At 50.2% G+C, this 23193-nt stretch overlaps 1 protein-coding gene across 10 annotated transcripts in view; it reads right to left on the bottom strand.

Moving 5' to 3' along the window:
- Positions 1–421: 421 nt before the first annotated feature.
- HPS1 (HPS1 biogenesis of lysosomal organelles complex 3 subunit 1) overlaps positions 422–23193 on the bottom strand; it is a 33356-nt gene continuing 10584 nt past the window's right edge. For 2 of the 10 annotated variants that reach the window (XM_064269464.1, XM_064269465.1), the window contains exons 7-21: positions 22348–22456; positions 19705–19865; positions 19141–19243; positions 18334–18432; positions 18076–18145; positions 15222–15277; positions 13695–13862; positions 13432–13611; positions 12067–12128; positions 11439–11573; positions 11286–11350; positions 10073–10218; positions 7076–7189; positions 5355–5437; positions 450–4805 (exon numbers count right to left, since the gene is read on the bottom strand). In XM_064269464.1, the coding sequence (XP_064125534.1) occupies positions 4643–4805; positions 5355–5437; positions 7076–7189; positions 10073–10218; positions 11286–11350; positions 11439–11573; positions 12067–12128; positions 13432–13611; positions 13695–13862; positions 15222–15277; positions 18076–18145; positions 18334–18432; positions 19141–19243; positions 19705–19865; positions 22348–22456 (1714 nt within the window). In that variant the 3' untranslated portion in view covers positions 450–4642. Of the gene's footprint in view, positions 4806–5354; positions 5438–7075; positions 7190–10072; positions 10219–11285; positions 11351–11438; positions 11657–12066; positions 12182–13431; positions 13612–13694; positions 13863–15221; positions 15278–17075; positions 17185–18075; positions 18146–18333; positions 18433–19140; positions 19244–19704; positions 19866–22347; positions 22457–23193 lie in introns of those variants that run through there. The other 8 variants (XR_010318083.1, XR_010318082.1, XM_064269466.1 and 5 more) reach the window with 8 other exon arrangements.

Here is a 23193-nt window from a genome sequence, read left to right as displayed (position 1 = left end):
GGTTTTCTTTTTATTTACAAACCAAGTCAGTCTCTCACACAAAAACTTATACCCACCTTGCTATGCACTCCTAGCTGATCTCCCCCTAATAAGACAGCACACTCCTCTTCTCCACCCTGTATTCCCCACATCCATTCAACCAGCTCCTGTCCCCCTTTGCCTTCTCATCTCGCCTCCAGACAGAAGCTGCCCACATAGTCTTGTGTGTCCACTTGAGCCAAGAAGCTTGCTCCTTACCAGTATGATTTTATATCTTATAGTCCAGTCCACTACCTGTTTGAAGAGGTGGTTTTGGGAATGGTTCCAGTTTGGGCTAACAGAGGGTCCAGGGACCATGACCTCTGGGGTCCCTTTAGCCTCAGTCAGACCATTGAGTCTGATCTTTTTTTTTTTTAATAATTTTTATTGTGCTTTAAGTGAAAGTTTAGAAATCAAGTCAGTTTCTCACACAAAAACTTATACACACCTTGCTACATTCTCCCAATTACTCTCTCCCTAATGAGACAGCCTGCTCTCTCCCTCCACTCTCTCTTTTCGTGTCCATTTCACCAGCTTCTAACCCCCTCTACCCTTTCATCTCCTCTCCAGGCAGAAGATGCCAACATAGTCTCAAGTGTCCACCTGATCCAAGAAGCTCACTCCTCACCAGCATCCCTCTCCAACCCATTGTCCAGTCCAATCCACGTCTGAAGAGTTGGCTTCGGGAATGGTTTCCATCCTGGGTCAATAGAAGTTCTGGGGGCCATGACCTCTGGGGTCCTTCTAGTCTCAGTCAGACCATTAAGTCTGGTCTTTTTATGAGAATTTGGGGTTTGCACCCCACTGCTCTCCTGCTCCCTCAGGGGTTCTCTGTTGCATTCCCTGTCAGGGCAGTCATCGGTTGTAGCTGGGCACCATCTAGTTCTTCTGGTCTCAGGATGATGTAGTCTCTGGTTCATGTGGCCCTTTCTGTCTCTTGGCCTCGTAATTACCTTGTGCCCTTGGTGTTCTTCATTCTCCTTTGATCCAGGTGGATTGAGGCCAATTGACGCATCTTAGATGGCTGCTTGCTAGCGTTTAAGACCCCAGAACCCACTCTTCAAAGTGGGATGCAGAATGTTTTCTTAATAGATTTTATTATGCCAATTGACTTAGATGTTCCCTGAAGCCATTGTCCCTAAACCCCTGCCCCTGCTACACTGGCCTTTGAAGCATTCAGTTTATTCAGGAAACTTCTTTGCTTTTGGTTTAGTCCAGTTGTGCTGACCTCCCCTGTATTGTGTGTTGTCTTTCCTTTCACCTAAAGTAGTTCTTGAGTCTGATCTTTTTACGAGAATGTGAGGTCCACACCCCACTGCTCTCCTGCTCCATCAGGGATTCTCTGTTGTGTTCCCTGTCAGCACAGTCATAGGTGGTAGCCTGGCATCATCTAGGTCTCTGGTCTCAGGCTGATGTAGTCTCTGGTTTATGCGGCCCTTTCTGTCTCGTGGGCTCATGTTTACCTTGCATCTTTGATGTTCTTCATTCCTTTGCTCCAGGTGGGTTGAGACCAATTGATACATCTTAGATGGCTGCTTGCTGTTTAAGACCCTGGATGCCACTCACCAAAGTGGGATGCAGAACGTTTTAATACATTTTGTTATGCCAATAGATGTCCCCTGAACCTCCACAGGGTTTTCAATGGCTATTTTTCACAAGTAAAAATGTCTTCTGAGGTGTCCCTGGGTGGATTCAAACTGTCAACCTTTTGGTTAGGAGCCAAGCACCTAACTGTACCTCCTAGGGGCTCCTGTCTGAGCTTCAGAGCTGTCCACTGCACAGGGAGCCCAGGCTTGGAGGGGGCAGTGAAGTCATAGCAGGTTCAACTCCAAAGGGCCTTCTCCCCCTGTGCTGTCTGCGTCCCATTAAGGAATCAAATGTCTGAGACGTGCTAGGTGGGAATTTAAGAACTAGAAGAGAGAGGTTTCTGGCAGACTCTGCTCCAACCTGAGTCCTCCGTCTGGAAAGGTGTGAGCTGCCCATGCCCTCCGGAGGCACTGAGAACCCACTGGCCAAAAGCCTCCAGGCACCCACTTAGCATCAGTGCAGCCAGGGCCTCTGCACCACCACAGAGGCCACATCTGCGTCAGCCCGACAGATGACCAGTTGCCTCCTACAGGCTTTCCCACTTCCACTTAACAAAAGGCTGCTGAGGAATCTGGCAGGGGCCGAGGGGAAGTTCGCTCATCTCCAATTCTTGGGGTTGCCTTCTCCTTTTGAAGGCCTGGACATTTCTCTCCTGTCTTTTGGCACCTTTCCCATTTTCCAAGAATCTTCAAGGATTAAAGATCACATCTGTACACATCTTCAGCTAAAGTGCTTTCTTACTATCCTTTTGGCCTGTCTTGAATTAGGAGCCCTTTGTTCTCTGCCCATTAGTCAGGAGACCATTCCCCTTGTTGTAGGGAAAGTGTACCCCAGGAGCTGAGGAAGTCTGAAGTCTCTGTCATCTGTCAGTGCTGTAGAGGCCTGCCATTAGACACAAACCTCAGACTGGGAGAGTACGTGGGAAAGCTGGTCCTGAGGAAGCAGGCTTTCTGACAGCCTCTTCTACTGTTGACTCAGATGCCCCACAGGAGGTTTACGCCGCAGGTGAATCTCTCTGCTAGAAACCAGTTCAGGATGTTCACCCCCAGTGTTCTTTATAATGCTGAAAAATTATTAAAATTAGGGGCATTCGTGAAATGAGCCATGTCACATCCTGCTGCTGTTAAAGAGTAAGGTAAAATATTAGGCAACAAAAGCGGGTACCCAAAACCCACTTGGTGAGCTTATAGGTGATCTAATTTTTTTCCTCTTGCCTTTAATTTTCAAATGTTATTTAAAAAAAGATTTTTTTGTTGCTGAAAAGGTACACAGCAAAAATACACCAATTCAACCTCTACATACACAAGTCAGTGACATTGACGACATTCTTCAAATAGTACAATACTCTCACCCTCCTTTTCTGAAATGTTCCTCCCCCACTAACATAAACTTGCGCCCCGCTAAGCTTCCTATCTAACCTTTCCAGCTGCTGTTCTCAATATGATCCCGTACGAAGAGTTCTTTAAAAGAGCACATGCTCAAGGCAGACATTTTTTACTGATTAAGCTAAACTATTGTTTGGTTTAAAGAAGACTTCAGGGGATATTTTTGGTTTAAGGTTTAAAGATTAATAGATGACTGAACATTATTCTTTGTGCCCTTCTGTGTTGCCCACGGTTTTCTTTTTAATTTCCATGTATAAAAGCCCAATAATATTGAGGAACATTAAAAAACAAAAACCAAAACCCATTGCCATCGAGTCCATTCTGACTCATAATGATCTTATAGGACAGAACAGAACTGCTCCACATGGGCTGGCTTAGAACTGCCAACCTTTTTGTTAGCAGCTGTAGATCTCAAGCTACAAATCGACTTGACAGCACTGGGTTTTTGGGTAGATCTTAAACACAGTGCCATCTCTGGTGACAGTTCCTCACTGCTACCTAGGGAGGACTTTAGCCCAAGGTGCTGCTCAAGCTCCTTCAGCACCTCCATTCTCCCCAGGGCTGTTCCCTTAAAGGGAAAGCAAATAGTTGCCTGGAAACACCTGGTGTCAGGAAGACACTCACTCCTTCGGTGTGGGGGAAATGCTTGCTTCTCCAGGTCACTTCACTCCATCCCAGCAGTGGCCTCTGGGCACGAGGGGGGCAGACCCCTCCAGCAAACCCCTCCCAGTCCCAGTGCACTTCCTCCCAGGGTCTCTGGTCCTTGGGTCCTTTTTGGGGCAGGGATTGCTGGTGAGAAGAAAGGCGCTGTACCCTGGGAAGTGGCTCAACGCAGGGCACGTGAGAATCACGAGGGAAGCTTTTACAAATACCAAAGCCTGGGCTCCCCGGCAGACCAAGGGAACCACACTCTGAGGCTGGCCACTGAGAACCGCAGGCCTAGGGCAGAGCCACCAGGACTGGGTCTGACAGGGCCAGGACTTAGCAAGGGCTCGTCGACACTAACAAAGTGATTCAGAAGCACAGGCAGGTTTGGGCTTGAAAACTAACAGTAACAAAAACCAGCATTTATTGAGCACCTCCCATGTGCTAGGGAAGGCTCCTAACAACCCTGTGAGGTAGGTGTTATCACTTAGACGGTGGGGAAACAGGTCTAGGGTTTAAGAGACTTGCCCAGAGCTGCAGACTGGAAGTGGCAGAGCGGGAATTCAATCCCAGCCAATGAAGCACCTTTTATCTGGGAGGGAAACAGCTTCCTGAGAGGGGTCTTTCTCCACTCTGAGAAGAGCAGAAAGGAGGGTGTTAGCCGTCTGCACTGGGGCAGCCTTCTGGTCTCCTGGGGTAAACAGAGAGGCGGCTCTCAGCCAGCTCTAGCTGTGAAGCACTGCTGTTCTAGGGAGACACGTGGCACTCCCTGGTGTCCCTCTTCCTTCTCAGGGAAGGATTTGGGGGCCTGCTGGCTACCCTGCCTAGAGGGTGGTCTAGGCAGTTTCTTCCAGAAACACTGGGGCTGTCCTGGGTACCCTGTCCCCGCCTCAGGATGGCTGACCCAGATGGACCACCGGTGGCACTTGCCATGGGGAATGTTTCAGTGTGTGGGTGGGCTCGGAGAACTGTACGCATAGGAGAGCTTGCAGGGCAGCCAGCCGGGCCTAGAGCAGGGGGATGCGGGAGGCATCCCCCAGGCGCCGGGCCAGGTCGCCCGCCTGCTGCACCACCACGTCTGTGGGGACAACGGAGAGATGGAGGGCCAGCAGCTCGTAGCACTTGATGGCCTCGGCGGGGTGGCTCTTGCTGTAATAGCGCAGGAGCTTCCTGGGGGAGGACACAGGAAAGATAGGATTCAAAAGCCGGGCACCACCATCCTCCCAAAGCCAGCGACCTCTCCTGACACCAGGTGAGCACCCCAACACCCTGCCTGTGCTCATCTCAACAGGCCCGGGCACTGGCCAACAAAGCCTTCCCTGCCCCCAAGCACCTAACCTGACAAGTCTCAGCCCCAAGCCACTGTCCACCCCTGTGGGGTTTCAACCCTCACACTGGGGTCTGCTGAAGGCACTACTGTTCTGGGACAGCAACGCCACAGAGCTAGCAGGGACATTCTTCTGGGGCCCAGCAGGGACATTTCCAAATACTGCCAAGATTAAGCAAGCAGGAAATTGGCCAAAACACAAAGGAGCTTCCAACTTGTTTCCTCTCTCACAGAACGTTCAAACAGGCTATGAGGAACTTCGAAGGTGGGATTCTGGCTTCCTGGGGTGGGGCATTACTGATGGGAGGAGCTGCCCTCTAAGGCAGGCTGGTACTTACAACCCAGCATGGGATGCACCCGTGGTACCCAAAGGCCCTCTAGATTGGTGTCACCTGTAATAGTCTACGCCCAGCATGCCGATGGGAACCGAGTCATCAGAAAGGACAGGCACCTCAATTATCTGCAGTTTGTAGCCCTGAGGAAGGAGGAAGAGGTTGTAAGAATGGGGAGGCCGTGGGTGTGGTGGAGAAAACGTTACTGTGAGTCGGACACACCGGCTCAGCCCTGCTGTGTGCTTGGAAAAACGAGGGGCCTCTGTTTACCTTGTTTTCTCATCTGTGAAGTGGGAGTAATAATAAGTAGCTCAGGAACACTGGGGATAATAGGTACAAAGCTTCAAGCACCGTGCCTGGCACGTGGTAAGTCTAAAGAAAATGTCAGCTCTCATTATCATGAGTGGACCTGGGCCAAAAGCTGCACCTCTGTGGAGGTCACCTGGAGGGTGACACAGGGAGGCTTTGGGTAGCGCTTCTGGGATAGCAAAGCGTTATCAAGAGGCCCAGGTTTTTGCTTTGAAAGAAATGGGAATTCCCGTGGTAGAACAAAGTGGGGGTGGGGAGTAAGACCTGCTGAGCATCTGCTGTGCGTCGGGCACGACCGTGGCTCCTACAAGTGCTCTCACCTAACACTCACCAGGCAGCTACACGAGCACTGCAGGTGAGGTGGCCTCAGCAGTAGTAAGCAGCTTATCCATGGCTGCACAGTGGTGTGGCCAGCATTCAAACCAAGCCTCCCCACCCCACAGCCTACCCCAAGGAAAAGGTCAAAGGAACTTTCTAGCACTTCTGTCATACACATATCCCGGGGACTTGGGAAGAGCTGGTGCAATGGAAAGATTGGAGGCCTGAAGGTCAGGAAAGCCAAGCTCAAGTTCTTGCTTTATCACCATGAGCTCTGTGGCCCTGGCCAGGACGTCTGACCTCCCTATCAGTGTCTGTAAAATGGGGACAATAATACCTTCACCAACCATTTTGGGAGGTCAGTGTGAGAATCAAATGAGAGGACAGCCATTAAAGACTCCGATAATGACACAACACTATGGAAAGGGTGGGTGGTCACCCTCAGGGTGAAGTGAAGGAAGGCTTGCTGCCAAGAGCAGAGAAGAGCACTGGGCATGGCGGGGGGGAGGGGAGAGGGAGGGACATGAGGAACCAGGAGAATGTGAGGGGTACAAGGTATAATCCTTAGAAAGCAGAACAGAGAGCTGAAGGGACAACAGAGGAAACAGAGAGAGAGGACATGAGAGTAACCCCCCATTACCTATGTTTACACTGTAAGAATGGTGAAGTCTAGAGAAAGAAGTACAGGGACACGAGGCAAGAGACCTGAGCCATACTGTTCCTCCGTGGACAGGCTGGCTAACTGCCCTGCACCTTGGCTTATCCAGCTGCACAACAGGAATGGCAGTGTGCTGTGGTTTATGTATGAACTGCCAGTGTTGCATTACTCATGAAGCGCATGATTTGGGTGTTCTTTCTCCCACCGGGGCATCCGTTGACCAGTTCACACATCTACCTGGACGCTGCCTTGAATAACGGCATGATTTTGTCAGGCAGCTGGGTGAAGGGATCACAAAGCAAAGCTCAATGGCCCACGTGAGAATGGGACCTGTGAGTTCTGGGTCCCAACCAGCTGTGTTTACCTGTCCTTCCTTCTGCCAGGGACGAGAAGAGGCTAAGAGATAGCCTGACACAATTCAGAAGACAGAAGCCAGGAGTTACAAGAAAGGAAACCACTGCAGGTGTATTCTGCCCTGGGACCCGGCTGCACCCACCATCTCATTCTCGAACCACAGGAAGTAGGAGCAGTAGAAGTCCCCCTCCCGGAACAGCAGCGTGGTATAGCCCTTCTGGAGGTATCTGCGTGCCAGCCGGATCAGAGACCAGACCTGGGGAAAGGAGGGAGAGAGTGCTCACCCCTCGTCCCATGGCTGGTCTGCCTGGACGGCCCACTCCCTATTACAGGGGCAGGCTGGGCTCCCATCCGTGAGACTGATGGGAAGGAAGAAAACACGTGGGTGAGGAGCTCCCTGAGGCCACTGGCCTTTCTCGCTCATCTGCATCCTTAGTGCCTGGGGCACTGCCTTAGCTCAGAGTAGGAGCTTGAGATAAATCTTTGCTGTGCAGATGAATGGACTACCCTCCACAGACTCAATGGAGGAAAAAATCTATGTAGAGATGCTTTATATAACTTTAATGTGCTACACTCGAGCCATAAATTAGTAAACCAATCATTCAGGCCACAAAGTGGCCAGGGGCTTTCTTAACTAACACCATAGGAGATTAAGGTGTGGCCACCTGGAGACCCCTCCGGCTATCCAGGATCACCTCCAGTTCCATGCCAGGAAGGTACTGGTAAACTGTGTTTGAATGTGGAGGCATGTCTCCTGCTCCAGGGGTGAGGTCCAAGCTAGGCCACACCAAGGCTGGTGGTGACCCTTGGGAGAAGGTGTCTTGGATCCCCTCCCCTCCCTTCTCTTCCCTAATGCAGCCCCCATGCCTACCCCATGCTGCCTGTGAACTGCCCAAGAGAAGGCAGCAGGGGCTGCTCAGGCTTTCCCCCTTTCCCAGGGGCCAGGAGCAGGCGGGTGAGCCTCTTGTCAAAAAGCTTAGTGGAAGGGAGGCAGGATTCCTGCCACACCTGATCATAAGGTAGTATCTAATTAAATCTGGCAACAGATACATGGGTTTGCTAGACTTTTCAGGAAATCAATTTGACAACATGCATTAGTAACCTTAAAACCATTCCTCCCATCTGACTAAGTAATTCCATTTCTGGGAATCCATACTGGGGAAATAATCAGAAATGAGGGCAAAGATGGCTGCACAAAGGTGTGTGCTGCTGAGTGATTTATCCCAGTGAGGGCTGGAGACAGCGAAGTGCTCAGCACTGGGAAATGGTCAAGCGAATTACGCTACATTCACCTGATGGACTATTATGGAGCTGTTAACAATCCTGTTCATCAAGAATTAATGTTATGAGGAAATGCCTGATACGATGTGAGGTGAAAATGCGGTAAACACAACTGCGTATGTAGGATGACCTCAACTACAGGGATCTGTGCACAGAAAGGCAATGAAGAGAAAGGGGCCAGGACCACAATGCGACCATCGGAGAAGGGGAGAGAAGATGACAATGGTGCAGCAGGTGTTCCATGAACGGTATCTGTATTACGTGCCCCCACACTGTGCTCAAATATCTTACAGACACCATCGCTTGTAATCTTCACAATCATTCTATGGTGCAAACAGTGTTATTACCCCCTTTTTCCGATGAGGAAACTGAAATTTAGACTAAACAATGCTCAAGGCCACATGGCTAGTGAGAGGCAGAGCTGGGCTTCAGACACGGGCCATCTGTCACTTGTCTTACCTCAACCATAATGATATACTGTATTTGAAAAAATATATATAGTAATTACGAATATGTAACCTAACAATACTTAATAACAACATATATATGTTAAAACCTGTGAGAGCTGGAACCTGTGTAAGGTAGAAAACTGTCAAAGAAGGAAAACTAAAATATTTATGTATTTTCCACTAATGGGGAGCAACAGAAAAGTGGCTAAGACTGCTACACCCTGTCAGAGGCGGAAGACTTACTTAGAAGACCCAGAAAAACAAGGCTGTTCCATCAAGTTCTGGCTCTCACAGGTTTCGCTGTATGTGCGTATCTGGACATACATATACGGCGTGGTGGGTGCTGCTGAGCTGATTTCAACTCATAGCAACCTGTGTGACGGACTAGAACTGCTCCATAGGGTTTTCTAGGCTGGAATCTTTACAGAAGCAGATCACCACATGGAGCGACTGGGTGGGTCTGAATTGGCAACCTTTTGGTTAACAGTCAAGTGTTTAACCATTGCACCATCACAGCTACATATATATATGTATGCATATACATAGTTATATATACACACAACCCATACACATGCATATATACATACATATAGCCTATTACTGTCAAGTCAATTCCAACTCAGTGACCCTATAGGACAGAGGAGAACTGCCCCATAGGGTTTCCAAGGCTATAATTTTTATAGAAGCAGACTGCCACATCTTTCTCCCATGGAGCAGCTCGTGGGTTCAAACCGCCTACCTTTCAGTTAGCAGCTAAGTACTTAACTACTATTCCACCAGAGCTCCTTATAATGCCCTCGGGGGCAGTTCTACTCTGTCCTATAGGGTTGTTATGAGTCGGAATTGACTTGATGGCAACGGGTATTTACATATATATACAATGTATATACAGTTATATGTAGTTTTTGAAACAGTGACAGAGGCCCCTCTGCCACTATTTTGCCATGAAGTTAAATTAGGAGAGTAGCCCCCCCGCCCCGAGAAGACTTCTTTAGTAGAAACCACTTAGTTTTAAATTCTGATACCCAAAGCAATTTCTTCTTTCCATTTTAGTTAATTCTATGAAATTTCATTGAGCATGTATTTATGCCAGGCACTATGCTGGGCACTGGCCGTTTCCTCCTCTGACCTCCCTCCCTGACCACTCTGCCAATCCCAGACACATTGTTAACCTCCACTGAGGCTCACTGGGCCCTGGGTACTGTGCCCCGAGGGCCAAGAATATAGCTGCTATTCCCGAGGGCTCACAGTCTGACTGGATGCACACGATGAGAGAAGAGTGTAGCAAGGGTTAATGTGGGTGTGATCAGAGCCTCCTGGGAACCCAGAGAACGGCTAGTTCTTCTAGGGTAGCTCACCACATCCCATTTGCTGGGTAGTGAAGAGGGCCCAGCAAGGGGAGAGGTTACCTTGGTTTTGACGAAGGCAGCCAGGGGCCCCTTGCCCAGCTCTGAAGCAGTCTTGTCATCAGTGCTGAGGGAAGGAGCCACCATCTGCCCAGTCGTACGGTCCACATAGATGAAATGCACCAGGCCTGGGAAGTCTTCCAGGTAGGTGAGGTCTGAGTTAAGGTGCTTATGAAGCCAGGAACCAGGAAGAGCGTGTCTCTGTCCTTGTTTTAGGCTGCCAGCCATGCTAGGCAGTGGGATCAGAAGAGCCAGGCGTGCCACACTTGCCCTTCCCCATAGGGTTCCATTCCACCCAACTGCCCAGCCTCCCTGCTCTCTATCTCCCAACTTCGCAGCTTCAGGAAGTTCTAAGACCTAAGTGCAATAGATTCTTGACATCTGCACACTTAACACAGGCAGTTCTGGACTCTGCAGGAATGTGGGATGAGCTTGAATCGTACACACTGAGTCTGATGGGACAGCAGAGCCACATAGCTAATGAGTGAGCCTGGCAGGCCGCCCAACCTCCACATCTCACCACAATTTGTTCATTGCTACCCTTCATCTCGAGAGGTCAGAAGGCTTTCATCTGAGGGGGGAGCAGACACCCACGGAAGGGCAGTGGCTGATGGCGTAAGAGGCCTCTGGCATCCCTTTCGCCTGCCCTACTGAAGACACAACTCACAGGGGACTTGAGGCCTGACCCTTTAGAGATCTGAATACAGGAAAAGCCGCTTCACAGAAAGTTCCACAGAAAATTAGTATTAAATAAAACTAGCATTCCAGAATAAAAGGGTCCAATAAGCTTGGCAATGGTTTTACGAACAGGATAAGCCTATTCACCACAGGGCTTCCAGGGCTTTGGCACGTACACAGCACTGCTCTAGGAAGGAATGGCTCTCAAGCCCCCAGGCTGCAGGAAGCCCACCACCACCTCAAGCAAGGCCAGTTACCTTTCTGCTGGTTGGGAAACACTGACATAAGGGGCCGCCAAGGCTTTTATGCATTACCTCTGGGACAGCAGGGACTTCTGACACCAGCCTTGGAGCATTCCTATAGACAAGGCTCCTGGGACACTAGCCTCTGTTAGTCTGCTTCCGAGAAAAGCTGAGGGGGTGGAGCATGTATTCTCCCTTCCCTGAGTCCCTGAGGTCCTTCAGAAAGAGCAGGTGGAAGGGACACCCAGAAGCTGCAGCTTCCCTGGGCGGGCTTGGGGCTCAGGCAGCAGGATATGACACCATGGTGATGTTCCGCTGGCTCTTCACCAACAAAAAGTCCTTCCAGTCTGCCAGCTTTTCTCTGCCGAGGCAAGCAGGAGAAGCACAGGCCACCATCAGCTGTGTCCCTGATGCTGCCACAGGCGGTCGGGTGGGCACACCCTACTTACTGCATGAGCTTCTGGGCTTGGTCCTGGAGGTGCTGGGGCAGGTGGGGGCCGCCCCGGCTCGGTGCTGTGCTCAGGAAGCTGAGGCGGTAGATGGCGCAGAGCTGCTGCTTCACCTTCCCGCACGCCTGGAGCAGCCTGGCCCGGGGGTGAGAGCGTCACAGACAGGGGGACAAGGCCTGGGAGTACACCCATCCCCATGACGTGGCCACCCTCTGCTCCTGCACCACGAGACAGAGCTGATCAAGCACCACGTTCCTGAGTAGACTGAGAAGGAGCTCCTCATTTTTCCCAGCATGGTGCTCCACACGTGTGGAATGACAGCTCCTTGCCACCTCATTACTTTAGGATAAAGGAGGGGCAGTGCCTTGCTCGGGCTGCACCCAACTCAGCGCTAAAGCAGGTCTTTCTCTTCTGCAGTGCTGGGCCCTCAATCCTGGCTCCTCAGACCCCTCAGCTTCCCACACCCCTCCACCCTGCAGGCGGGGCTCTCAGCACCCCTGGGCCCCTCCTCACACATAAACTCCTTTCAGAGCATTCTCTCCCTCTGGGTGTGGGGAAACTTGGTGTCTCTGGAAAACAGACCCTCGGTCCAAAGGACATACCCCTTGTCCTCAGGGCCTCTACTTACTCCCAGGATGATCCTGGCTCACTTCTGGAGAAGGCCTTGGTCTTAAACTCCTGCCAGGTGCTCTGTGAGGACAGGTGACAGGGTGGCTGCCTGAAGATGCTCCAGCAGTAAGGCCCTGGGGAGACCCCTTCCCATGCCAGGGCTGAGCAGGCACTCGTGGCTTCAGCAGCAGGCTTGGCATGAGTCTGCCTTCATTCTGCCCACGCTGGCCTCTCCAGCAGGCCCATCAACACACTGCCCACTGCTGCACATGGTATACTAGTCACTCTTACTGCTCTTATTTAAAGAGCAATTCCTGGGTGCCCAGCTCTGTGCTAGACACTGGGGCTCTCTGTCTAGAAGATCATAAGGTCAGGGTGAAGCGGGAAGTGCCTCCATGGAGGGCGAGCATGGGGCAGAGGGCTGGGATGCAGGGTGGGGAGCAGCTACCTCATTAAGTGCCTGCCTGAGCGGGATCACCTTAGAGGATGAGAACTTTGCGTGAGCAATGCCCCGAGGCCCTGCAAAACACTGAGCTGCCTGGCTTCTCAAGAAAGGAGACCCGGGAAGGCCTCGGGGTTCACTGCTTATCTCCCTCCTCCAATCCTTCCGCTCATTTCAGACCAGCCTGTACTGCAGCCACGGGAATTCACAGTTCCTCAAGCAGACCCAAGCCCTGTCAGATGCATAACACTGCCCCCAGCTGCTGAGACCCGGGTGGTCGGCCTCCTGCTCTCTGGACTTGGTTCTAGGCTTTGATATGATTGTGCTGTGACATACTGTTTTCTACTGCTCATGTGCTGCTCCGCCTTCTGGTCTCACCTCCTCACTGGCTCTGAGCTCCCGGCCTGGGGGCTATCTCTGCCTCTTGGTGTTACCTCCTCTGTCTCTGTCTCTGCCAGAGGCTATCTCTGCCTTGTGTGTCTGTGTTCTCCCCATGCCCCGGTGCACTGGCCATACCACAGGTGGACACTTGGCGTCGGGTGCGGTGGCCTAGGGCCCAAGACAGGATTCAGATTCTGGCCCCACAGTTCATGAGCTGAGTAGTCTTAGCCAAGGCATGATTTGTCTAAGCCTGTTTCCTCATCTATAAAATGGAAATTATAATTCGTGTTCTGGCAAACTCATGTGAAAATGTTCTGCAGTCTAGGTGGCACAAATGGTTTGTGCTCAGCTGCTAACCTAAAAGTTGACGGCCACTAACAACAATAACGTAAGCTTTTGTTATTATCTTCTCAGAAAGGGGACGATGGGCTCAGAAATCAGTGATGGAGCAGAGACAGTGCCTGGAATCTCTGGCCCTCATCCGGTGGACTGACTGCCCTGCTGCCCCACCACTGCCTCTTCTCCTCCAAGGCTGGGCACATCCCAGGAGCCAGGTCTCACCTGAATCTCCTGGCCCCCTCGATTCTTGACAAACTTGTCCATCCTTTGGCGCAGGTCTGCCATGAGGGGGTGGGACCGCAGGGCACCTCCAGCCTCCTTCCCCTCCTTCAGCTTCTTCTCCACCAGGGAAAACCCATCCAGCAGCTTGTACAGGACCAGGGCCAGGGGGGTGCTGGGGCTCTAGGGAGAAAGCAGAGTTAGGTGGGATGGGACAGCCAGTGGAGAAGGCGTTAGGCCCTGGGGTCACCTGAAGGTCCTGGTACCTTGGTCAGGAGCACCATGTTGATGCCCGGCCACAGGGGCAGGCAGTACAGGGTGTGGGGCACCAAGGGGTAGTAGCTCTCTTTTATGTTGGCATCCAGGAAGATCCTTCTGGGGCTAGATGCCGCTGGGGAGTGAGGAACTAGCATCTGCAGAGTGTCTTCGGCTACCTACAAGGAGGAATGAGGTGTAAAGGAATGGCAGGTAGGGAAGGAAGGGCTGCCCGGTCTCTCTCCACGCTAGACCCACCCACAGTTGCCCATTTGCTGTCCTCCCTGTGAACCATGAAGGAACGCAGATTTTTACTCCAGAGAATCCCAGGTCTTCAGTCCCTATACTCTGCTGCAACCGCCCTAGGAGCTCCAGCTCTGCTGCTGTCTCTTTCAGCTTCCTCTAAGCCTTTCTGCCTCAGGGTCAGGAGTGGATGCTGAGTGGGACAGGGTATAGGAGCTGGGGTGGGGTGGTAAAGAAGGGACCCAAAAGGCAGAAAAAACAGACAGTGGTGGAATGGGAAGATGAGACACCCTCATCATGCCTTCAATTAGGTGAAGGTATTTAACATTTATTTAAAGTTAAACAATGTTCTTTCGTTTGTTTCAGTCACTCTCAGAACATCTGGCAGCCATTCGAATTGTCCAGGTGGGGAAACTGAGGCATAAGTGCCTAAATGAGCAACACTCCAGCCTTAGGGAGGGCTCGAGTAAGAAAGCCTTTAGCGGGAAAAATAAGAGAAAGGAAATCATTAAGGATGGCACAAACATTTCTGTATGTCTCGGAAGTTTAACAGTAAAAACTGAAGACAATGTCCTAGTCAGCTCCAGGGGGTTGCTGAAAAAATCACATACCCATGGGATGGGCTATCGCACAACCATGCTGTTGAATGCTTAGTAAGTGGAAAAACGATTAAAGAAAAAAGTATAATGAATTTCATTATGGTTCAAATTTGGTGAAAAAAGAGTATATAAAAACCCACTGCCGTGGAGTCGATTCTGACTCACAGCGACCCTACAGGACAGAGTAGAACTGCCCCACAGAGTTTCCAAGGAGCGCCTGGCGAATTCGAACTGCTGACCTCTTGGTTAAAAGCCGTGGCACTTAACCACTACGCCATCAGAGTTTCCAAAAGAGTATATATGTACATATAAAATAATAGGAAAATAGATTAGAAGGAAACACAAAACACCCCAAAAATATTCACAGTAGTTAACATCTAGGGGTGGGACTGAGAGGGATTTTTATTCTTTTCCACACTTCTGTATTTTCTAATTTTTCTACAATGAATGCATTTACTTTCTCATTTACAAAAACATTAAAGATTAAGCTGGACTCTCTCTCACTCTTAAATATAAAGAGGAGGGTGGGATTTATCAAGATTTGAGGCCCGAGGCCTGGGGGAGGGTACGGGGTAGTCACCCTTCACGCATCCCTTACCCCTGCCGTGGCCGACCCTGAGGGTCAGGGTGAGGCTGGCCCTGGTAGAGGTGAAGCCCTAAGTCCCCAGTGCTCCCCTTCCCCCAGGAGACACTCACCTGGATCTGGGAGGCGTCAGTGGGTGGGGTGCCCTCATCCAGCCAGACAGTGCTACCTGCAGGCAATGACAATATAAATAGTGGGAAGCCAGAAGGGGAGGGCTGGAGACAGACGGGCCTGTCAGCCAGTCCTGAAGCACCAGGCAGGGGCAGAGGCCCTTCAGTGTGGGAAGGTGCAGCACATTCCCTGCTCATCCTGCGCCCAGCTGGCAAGCACTGGAAAACTCTACAGTACGTAGTAGCCATGGGCAAAGCAGCCTGGGTCTGGGAAAGAGAAGCTTCCTCCAGAGCCAGGCGCTGGGAATGGAGCTCCTGAAGATGTAACTGGAAACAGGGGTGAGGGTTGTGGTACCACCATTTCCCTCAGTGCCCCTGTGTTAACCCCTTTAATCTCCTCCCTATTCCTGTCCTCTCTATTCCTTTGAGTCCCTCCCTGGCTATAGTACCAGTTGCCGTTGGGTTGATTCTGACTCATGGTGATGCCATGTGTGTCAGAGGAAAACTGTGCTCCATATGGTTTTCCATGGCTGATTTTTCAGAAACAGATCACCAGGCCTTTCTTCCAAGGCACCTCTGGGTGGGATCCAACCTCCAACCTTTTGGTTAGCAGTTGGGTGTGTTAACCATTTGTACCACCCAGGGACTCCATCCCATACTCACTGCCACTGAGCTGATTCTGACTCATAGTGACCCTACAGGAGAGGGCAGAACTGCTTCAAGGCTGCAAATCTTTACAGGAACAGACTGCCGTATCTTTCTCCCATGGAGAGGCTAGTGGGTTCAAACCACCAACCTTTCAGTTAGCAGCCAAGCACTAAACCACTGTGCCACCAGGGCTCCTTCAGGGGCTCCATAGTGGAGGTATAACAGAGGAGCGCCAAGGAGGCAGCACACAGCCTACATCCCCCCCGTTAATCTATTCAGTTAGCAAACTTTTACTAAGCACCTGCTATTGTTATTAGGTGCCACAGATTCAGTTCTGATTTATACCGACCCTACAGAACAGAGTAGAACTGCCCCATAGGGTTTTCAAGGAGCAACTGGTGGATTTCAACTGCTGACCTTTTGGTTAGCGGCCGAGCCCTTAACCACTGCGCCATCAGGGCTCCACTACATGCTAGGAACTGTGCTAGCTTTCTCTCCAACTACAGCTCACCAGCTGCTCCTTGGAAACCCTATGGGGCAGTTCTACTTGACGGCAATGGATTTGGGTATTTTTTTGGATAGCTCACAAAAACCTACTGAACCCACTACATAGTATGCCTGTAATAATATTGTTCTCTTATGTTTTGTGGCAAATAATCATCATTTATGACCACGTTTCTCAAGGGAAACGTGTTCCTGAGTCTCAAACACCTGATTTACAAATGGATGAGTGCAACTCCCACCATTTCTAAGTTGTGAGTTTTGGCATTATTTACAACTCATAGGCAGAGGAAACTAACCACCAAGAGATGGGGGCAGAGGATGATGGTGATGAATGAGGGAAGGGAGTGGTAAGAAGAAGAAGAAACTTCAGAGATCACCCGAATGCACTGTGCTTTGGGCTCACAGAGCGCTTGGAGAATCGGAGGAAAGCTCGGGGCAAGCATGTACGAGATGGCAAGCGATCTCAGGGGACCCCGGGCTCCTTGAAGCCCATCCAATGGCCGCACCTTCGCTGCACATGAGAATTGCATGTGGGCCTTTTAAAACTCGTGATGCCCAGGCCACACCCCAGACCAATTAAGTCAGAATCTCTGGGCACAGGCCCAGCTTCAGTATTTTGAAAGCTCCCCAGGTGAGTCCAACTGCAGCTCCAGCCCAAATCTGTGCAGAGAGGTGGGTCCCACCCTGGGTGCACACTGGACTCACCTGGGGGAGTGTTCAGGAGTATTCACACCCGGGCCCCAGTGCGGCAAGTGTAACTGATATGGCTGAAGCTGTCCAGGTGATTCCAACGTGCCGCCATGGCTGAGACCCACTGGGTTAAGGAGGACACGTGGTAAATTCCTCTCAAAACTCAGCCCCCAAGGTGCTGCTCCTCCTACAACCCCAGCCTTCTTCCTCCTCCTAGATGATGCAAACCACACACTCCGTTCTTTCTCCCAAGAAGCTCAGGGCTAAACGTCATGCTCATTCATGGTGACTAGAGTAGTCTGGGTTTTGGCTTAGCTATTTGTCTATGCAACATTGTTTTTTTGTTAATAACATTATCTATATATTTTAATTTCTTTTTATTGTTTACCCACACACTTTGGAAAAACAGGTAAGGTATAAACTGTACCCCAATGCTGCTGAGTGGATTCTGACTCATAGCAATCCTATAGGACAGAGTAGCACTGCCCCATAGGGTTTCCAAGGCTGTAAATCTTTACAGAAGCAGACTGCCACATCTTTCTCCCGCAGAAGCAGCTGGTGGGTTTGAAATGCCGCCCTTTTGGTGAGCAGCCGAGCACGTAACCACTGTGCTGCCATGGCTCCTAAGGTATAAACTATAGAGATTGGATATTCATATTTTAAATAACGCACTTTAAATTAAATAATTATTCATTTTACCTATTAATCACAAAAAGAAAGATGAGACAGAGATATACACGTGACAGATGAATTTTAAAATGAAACTGATTTGTCATAAAAAGCCTTAGGAAACATCTGAGTGGTTTTAACAGTCCTTGAGCCCAAGCTGGAGCTAGCAGGGGAGACTGAGAGGAAGCTGGAATTAGCGTCCTATGCTCCGGGGAGAAAAAACCCTGCAGAATTTGGGTGTCTGTGCTCAGGACCTGAGCAGGTATGCAGTTCCACTGAACTCCAAGACAGACCCTGGGGCTGACTGGCATCTGGCCCACCTTGCCTCCGGCCCCCCAGGACTCACCTGAGCTCTGCTCACCAGGTGAGGGAGCTGGTGTGAAGTACTCCTCAGGGAGAGAGAAGCTGTCTGTCTCCTAGAGGGTGAAGAGGGCAGCTCAGGCTGGGGGTTTGGAGAGGACAGCCCGGTTGGCCCAGCCCCCGCCTTCCTGGAAAAGGCCTGGCCACACAGGCGAGGCAGGTCGTTCCTTCTCCCGCACAGCACGTGGCACACAGCGCATGGCACACAGCGCACAGCACACAGTGCACAGCACATAGCACACACCGTCTCTGCAGAGCTCCTCCTGGCCGGGCGCGTGGAGCCAGGGCTCCAGGGCTGCTGCACTGGAATGTTCTGGCTGCTCCGGGGCCTTTGTGGGGAAGGCTGTGATGAGGCAGGGAGACCCTTGTCAGGCACTCTACCTGGCCTCTCCACATGGGCCCTGGGCCTTCTAGCATTTCACAGAGAAGCCCTCAGAGAAGGGCTGGCAGGGCCCTTCACACCCTCCACCCTGCTCCACTGCATGGCCCTGGGCGCGGTCCTCACTTTCCAGGGCTTTTCAACCCTAGGTGGTCTATTCCTTCTCCAGAACCACCGAGATTCCTGAAATTCCAGTACACTGGGATTTCTGATTCCACTATAACTGACAAAGAAGACAATGGCAAAGGTGGTGGCTCACACTGAGTGCTCTCACTACATCCCAGGCACTGTCAGGCTCTCTGTGAATTGTCCCCTTTACCCCTCACGACAACCCTGAGAGGGAGATGCTGCCATTATTCCCATGGAACAGATAAGGGACCTGAGGCTCAGAGGGGCAAGGGCTTGCCCAGATCACACTGCCAGCTAAGTGGGGAAGCTGGGTTTCAAACCAGGATTGTCTGACTCCCCAAATCTGCACTTTTAGCCACTATGCCATCTGCATTCCAGAATCCCCCTTACATCTGATAGCACAGGGAAAAAGCTGTGCCCCACCACACACCCAGAATTGTGAGTTGGAAACCACAGCCCCCCAGGAGCCTGCTCTCCACTTTCCAGGCTGGCTTTCTGAGCTGTCTCCCTTACGGCCTCCACCGCCTAGGGACTCCCCGAGACCTGAGTGTCGTCAGCCTCCGCCGTGCTCTCGCTGGGGTACAGGTCCTGCACCAGGAGAATGAGGGCCAGCAGATCTGCGGGGCGCAGTGAGCTCGCGCTCTGGCTGTGGAGTCAGAATAGGCAGGGAGTCACAAGTGCGAGGTGGCAATGGTCAGGAGCAGAGGGGGTAAGGAATCTAAGGCAAGATCCCTATCCCCAAGGAGGTTACAAATTAAGTCAGGCAACTTAATCGTTTTTGGAGAAAGGCAAGGTATAAATACAATTAATCCATCAATTTTTAAAATAAAATTTGTGTTAAAAAAGTTTATCTATCAATAGGAACCAGTAACTGCATTTGAGAAAGTTTTAAATTTAGATTCTAAGGCAGTGTTCCAGGAAGAAATGCTTCAGAGAGAGGGAGAAGGCCAAGACGGGGCGAAGAGTTGAAGAATCTGGGAAGGCTTCCTGGAAGAGATGGGACCCAAGGTCTTCTTGGCGGGGGAGGCAGTGCCTTTTGGGTAGAGGGAATAGGAGGGGCAAGGGTGACAGGCCAGGGGGCCTGAGGCTGCCAGGTTCCAGGCTCACCTGGAGTACAGGGCCAGCAGCTTGGAGTGCACGAGCAGGAAGGCGTGCAGGGCCTCCTCACCGGCCCGCTCGGAGCTGGAGTTGACCGCCTGGATGACGTGCCGCTCCAGTGCCTCTATGCACAGCTCACAGAGCTGGGGGTGGACCAGTCGCTCCACGGCCTGGCCGAGGACCGTAGAGAGAGGAAGCCACATCACTGACCACCCTCTCCTTACTCCAGGCCCTGTATCCATACTGACCTCACACTATCTGCCAGCCAGTGGGGACCACAGAGACTAAGACCAGAGGGTCCCTACCTTCCTGGGCCTTAATGTCTGGTTGCTAGACTCTAGTGGATGGAACAGATACTGTTCAAGGAAACAGACACGATAAATGCCAAGTGTAACAAGTGCTAAATAGGAAAGACAGTACTGAACTAGAGAAAAATGACAAACCTACTTCAGGTTAAGTGGTCAAAGATGTGTCCCTGAGGAAGTGACCTTTTAAAGTGATATGTAAAGAATGAGAAAGCCCACAGAGAAAGGAGAGGGAGAATGCTGCAAGTTGAGACAACGGCATATGCAAAGGCCCTGAGGTGGGGGAAGTTTGGAGCAGTGCTGTCCAATGAAAACAAAAGGCAAGCCTTATCTGTAGTTAAAAATTGTTTAGACCACATTAATAAAGTAAAAAGAAACAACTAGCTTTAATAATGTATTTTTTATTTTACCTAATATACCCCAAATATTATTATTTCAACATACAATATAAAAGTATTATTAATGAATTATTTTAGATTTTTTGGTACTAAATCATAAAAATCTGGTATTTTACATTTAGAGCATTGCTCAATTTAAACTAGCCACATATGAAGTGTGGCTCGAAATTCAACAGTCACATGTGACTAGTGACTATCATACTGGATGGAGCTAAACATAGCACATTCATGAAATGGAAAGACATCCCATGTGGCCAGGCATAGTGAGGAAAAGAAAGGCAAGAGATGAAGCTGAAGTATGACAGGTAGAGGCCAGGTCTTACAGGACCAGCTAGGTTTATGAAGGAGTTTGGATCTTAACTGTACTAGTCACCTCCTACAGGAAGCCTTTCCTGATAACCTAAGAAAGAAATGACTATTTCATCCTTTGCGCCACCATGAATTTTGAAGACAAATCTAGCATAGCACCCAGGATACTTTATTGTACTTTTCGGTATATATGTATGATTTCCCCAATAGGTACTGACTTCCCCAGTAGCTGGTAAGTACCTCAAAGGCAAGGATCAGTCTTCATCCATCTCTGAATTCACAGAGTTTGGTGTGCCCTACATCTAGTAGGTACTACACATTTATTGGAAGAGTGAATGAGTGGGGAGTATGAGAATGAATGGCTTTAGATCTATTTTCCAGTTTACTAATTTTCTCTTTAGCTATGTCCCAGCTGCTGTTTAACTCAACCCTTTCTATTTTAGCAATTATGTTTTTCACTTCTAAAATATCTATATACATTCTTTTTCAAATCTGCCTGGTCATTTTGGAGTTTCCTATTATTTGTTCATTTTTGTGATTCTACCTTTATGTCTTCAGAAGTTTCATACAGTTGCTTTAAATTCTACATCTAGTAATTCTGATATACCAAGCTCCTTAGGATCTAAATCTGTTGGTGATTGATTGTGTTGACTCTCAATCATGGTGGCTTATTTACTTGTTCATCTGACCTTCTTTAATTGTGAGTTTAATTGTGAATACTTGTTTGATCTTAACCTGCCCTCTAGAGCAGTGATTCTCAAAGTGTGCTCTCTGGACCAGCATAATTAGCATTATCTAGGAACTTGTTAGAAATGCAAATTCTAGAGCTCCCACCCCAGACCTACTGAATGAGAAGGTCTGAGGGTGAGGCCCAGCAACTTTAACAAGTGTTCCAGGTGACTCTGATTCACACTGACGTGTGAGAACCACTGCTCTAGAGAGAATTTGTGGTTGCCTACACACGGAGCCGAAGCCGGTGGCACAGTGGTTAAAACAATCAATTGCTAACTAAAAGGTCAGTGGTTCGAAACCACCAGTGGCTCTGCAGGAGAAAGATGTGGTAAGTCTGCTTCCGTAGAGATTTATACCCTTGGCAATACCATAGGGTTGCAACGAGTTGGACCGCAGTGGGTTTTTTTTTTTGTGTGTGTATACAGGGAGCCAGGGAGTGAATCTGACTCACAGCTCCTTTAACTCCTGGAGTCTGGGATTAATGCAGGAGTCTCAGGTTCCACTCCCCCACCCTGCTGCTGGCCTAAGGCTTAGTTTTCTCTTTGTAGTGTCAGTATCAACGTTTGCATTCACTGCCTTCCACTCTAGTTTCAGCTCAATATAATTTTTTTCTTTTTCCTGGAGAGGGAGGTAGGATTGAGGGTGCTATTTTCAGAGATTTCTGTTACTTACTGTGAATCCCCCCAAAATGCACTGAAAAGTCCCTTTTATCCAGGATCTAGCTGTTTAATTGGGAGAGGTCCCACCAGAGTACCCAAAGCACCAGAAAGAGCTACTCTCTTTAAAAGCAGGCATTTCAGGGTCGGCCTGTGTCCTCACTCATTAGGGCCCAAGATACGGTCTTAAAGCTGGATGCCCCCTCTGACCTGACACTTCCCTGGACTAAGGGCTCCCGCACTGGTAGCTACCTCCACGGCAAAGCACTGCTCCTGCTCCCGCAGGTGGCTGTAGGTTGACAGCAGACTCTGGAACTGCTCCCATACCTGGCTACGCCGCTCCAGGTCTTGGGGCCGCAGCCTGGGGGCAGAGTGCAAGAGAGACCATGAGAAAGCTGATCACTCCCAACCCCAACCCAAGTGACTACAGTCCCATATCACCTACAGAGCCAGGGGAGCCCATGGGACATGCCCAAATAACTGGGGGAGCCCACAGCCACCAGAGGCCCCAATTCTGGCTGTGTATGTCCTGGCCATGGAGTGAAGGGGGAAGGGCACAGAACCAGGAGTCTGAGCCTTAGCAAACCACTAAATTCTCAGTCTCTCTCACACATAGACATAGGTGACAAGGTCAGCCTCAGAGGGCCAGGAAGATGCCTGAGCTTTCCATACCTCTCCCTTCTGGTGCCAAGCCCAGGACTGCAGACATCACTAATACTGAACTACCTGCCGTGTCTGCACTGAAACTATCACCTACCTGGGCTAAAATGACACAGGAAATGTCTGCCAATTTGATACAGGTGCTTGCTCACGTCTCTATAGCTCAAAAGACCCCAAGTTTCCAACTCTGCAACTTCCTAATTCATTCTGAGACCTGGGGTTGATCCCACCATGAATCTCTCTCTTCTGAGTCCACATTTCAACTGCGCTCCTTTTCTGGGCTCTTTCCCAACTGAGTGTATGCTCTGAACACCATTCTTTCATTGGGTTCTTTACTGTGAGCCCAGAGATGGGTGTTAGGGGTCTGATCCCTCAAAAAATGTTCACAGATTGTGTGCATGGACAAGCGTTTTCCTGGAGAGGTGGTCTAAAGTGTCT

Source organism: Loxodonta africana, chromosome 16 (assembly GCF_030014295.1).
Source record: "Loxodonta africana isolate mLoxAfr1 chromosome 16, mLoxAfr1.hap2, whole genome shotgun sequence".
NCBI lineage: Eukaryota > Metazoa > Chordata > Mammalia > Proboscidea > Elephantidae > Loxodonta > Loxodonta africana.
The sequence above is the reverse complement of the archived record's forward strand: the minus strand, read 5'-3'. Positions and strand labels throughout refer to the sequence as shown.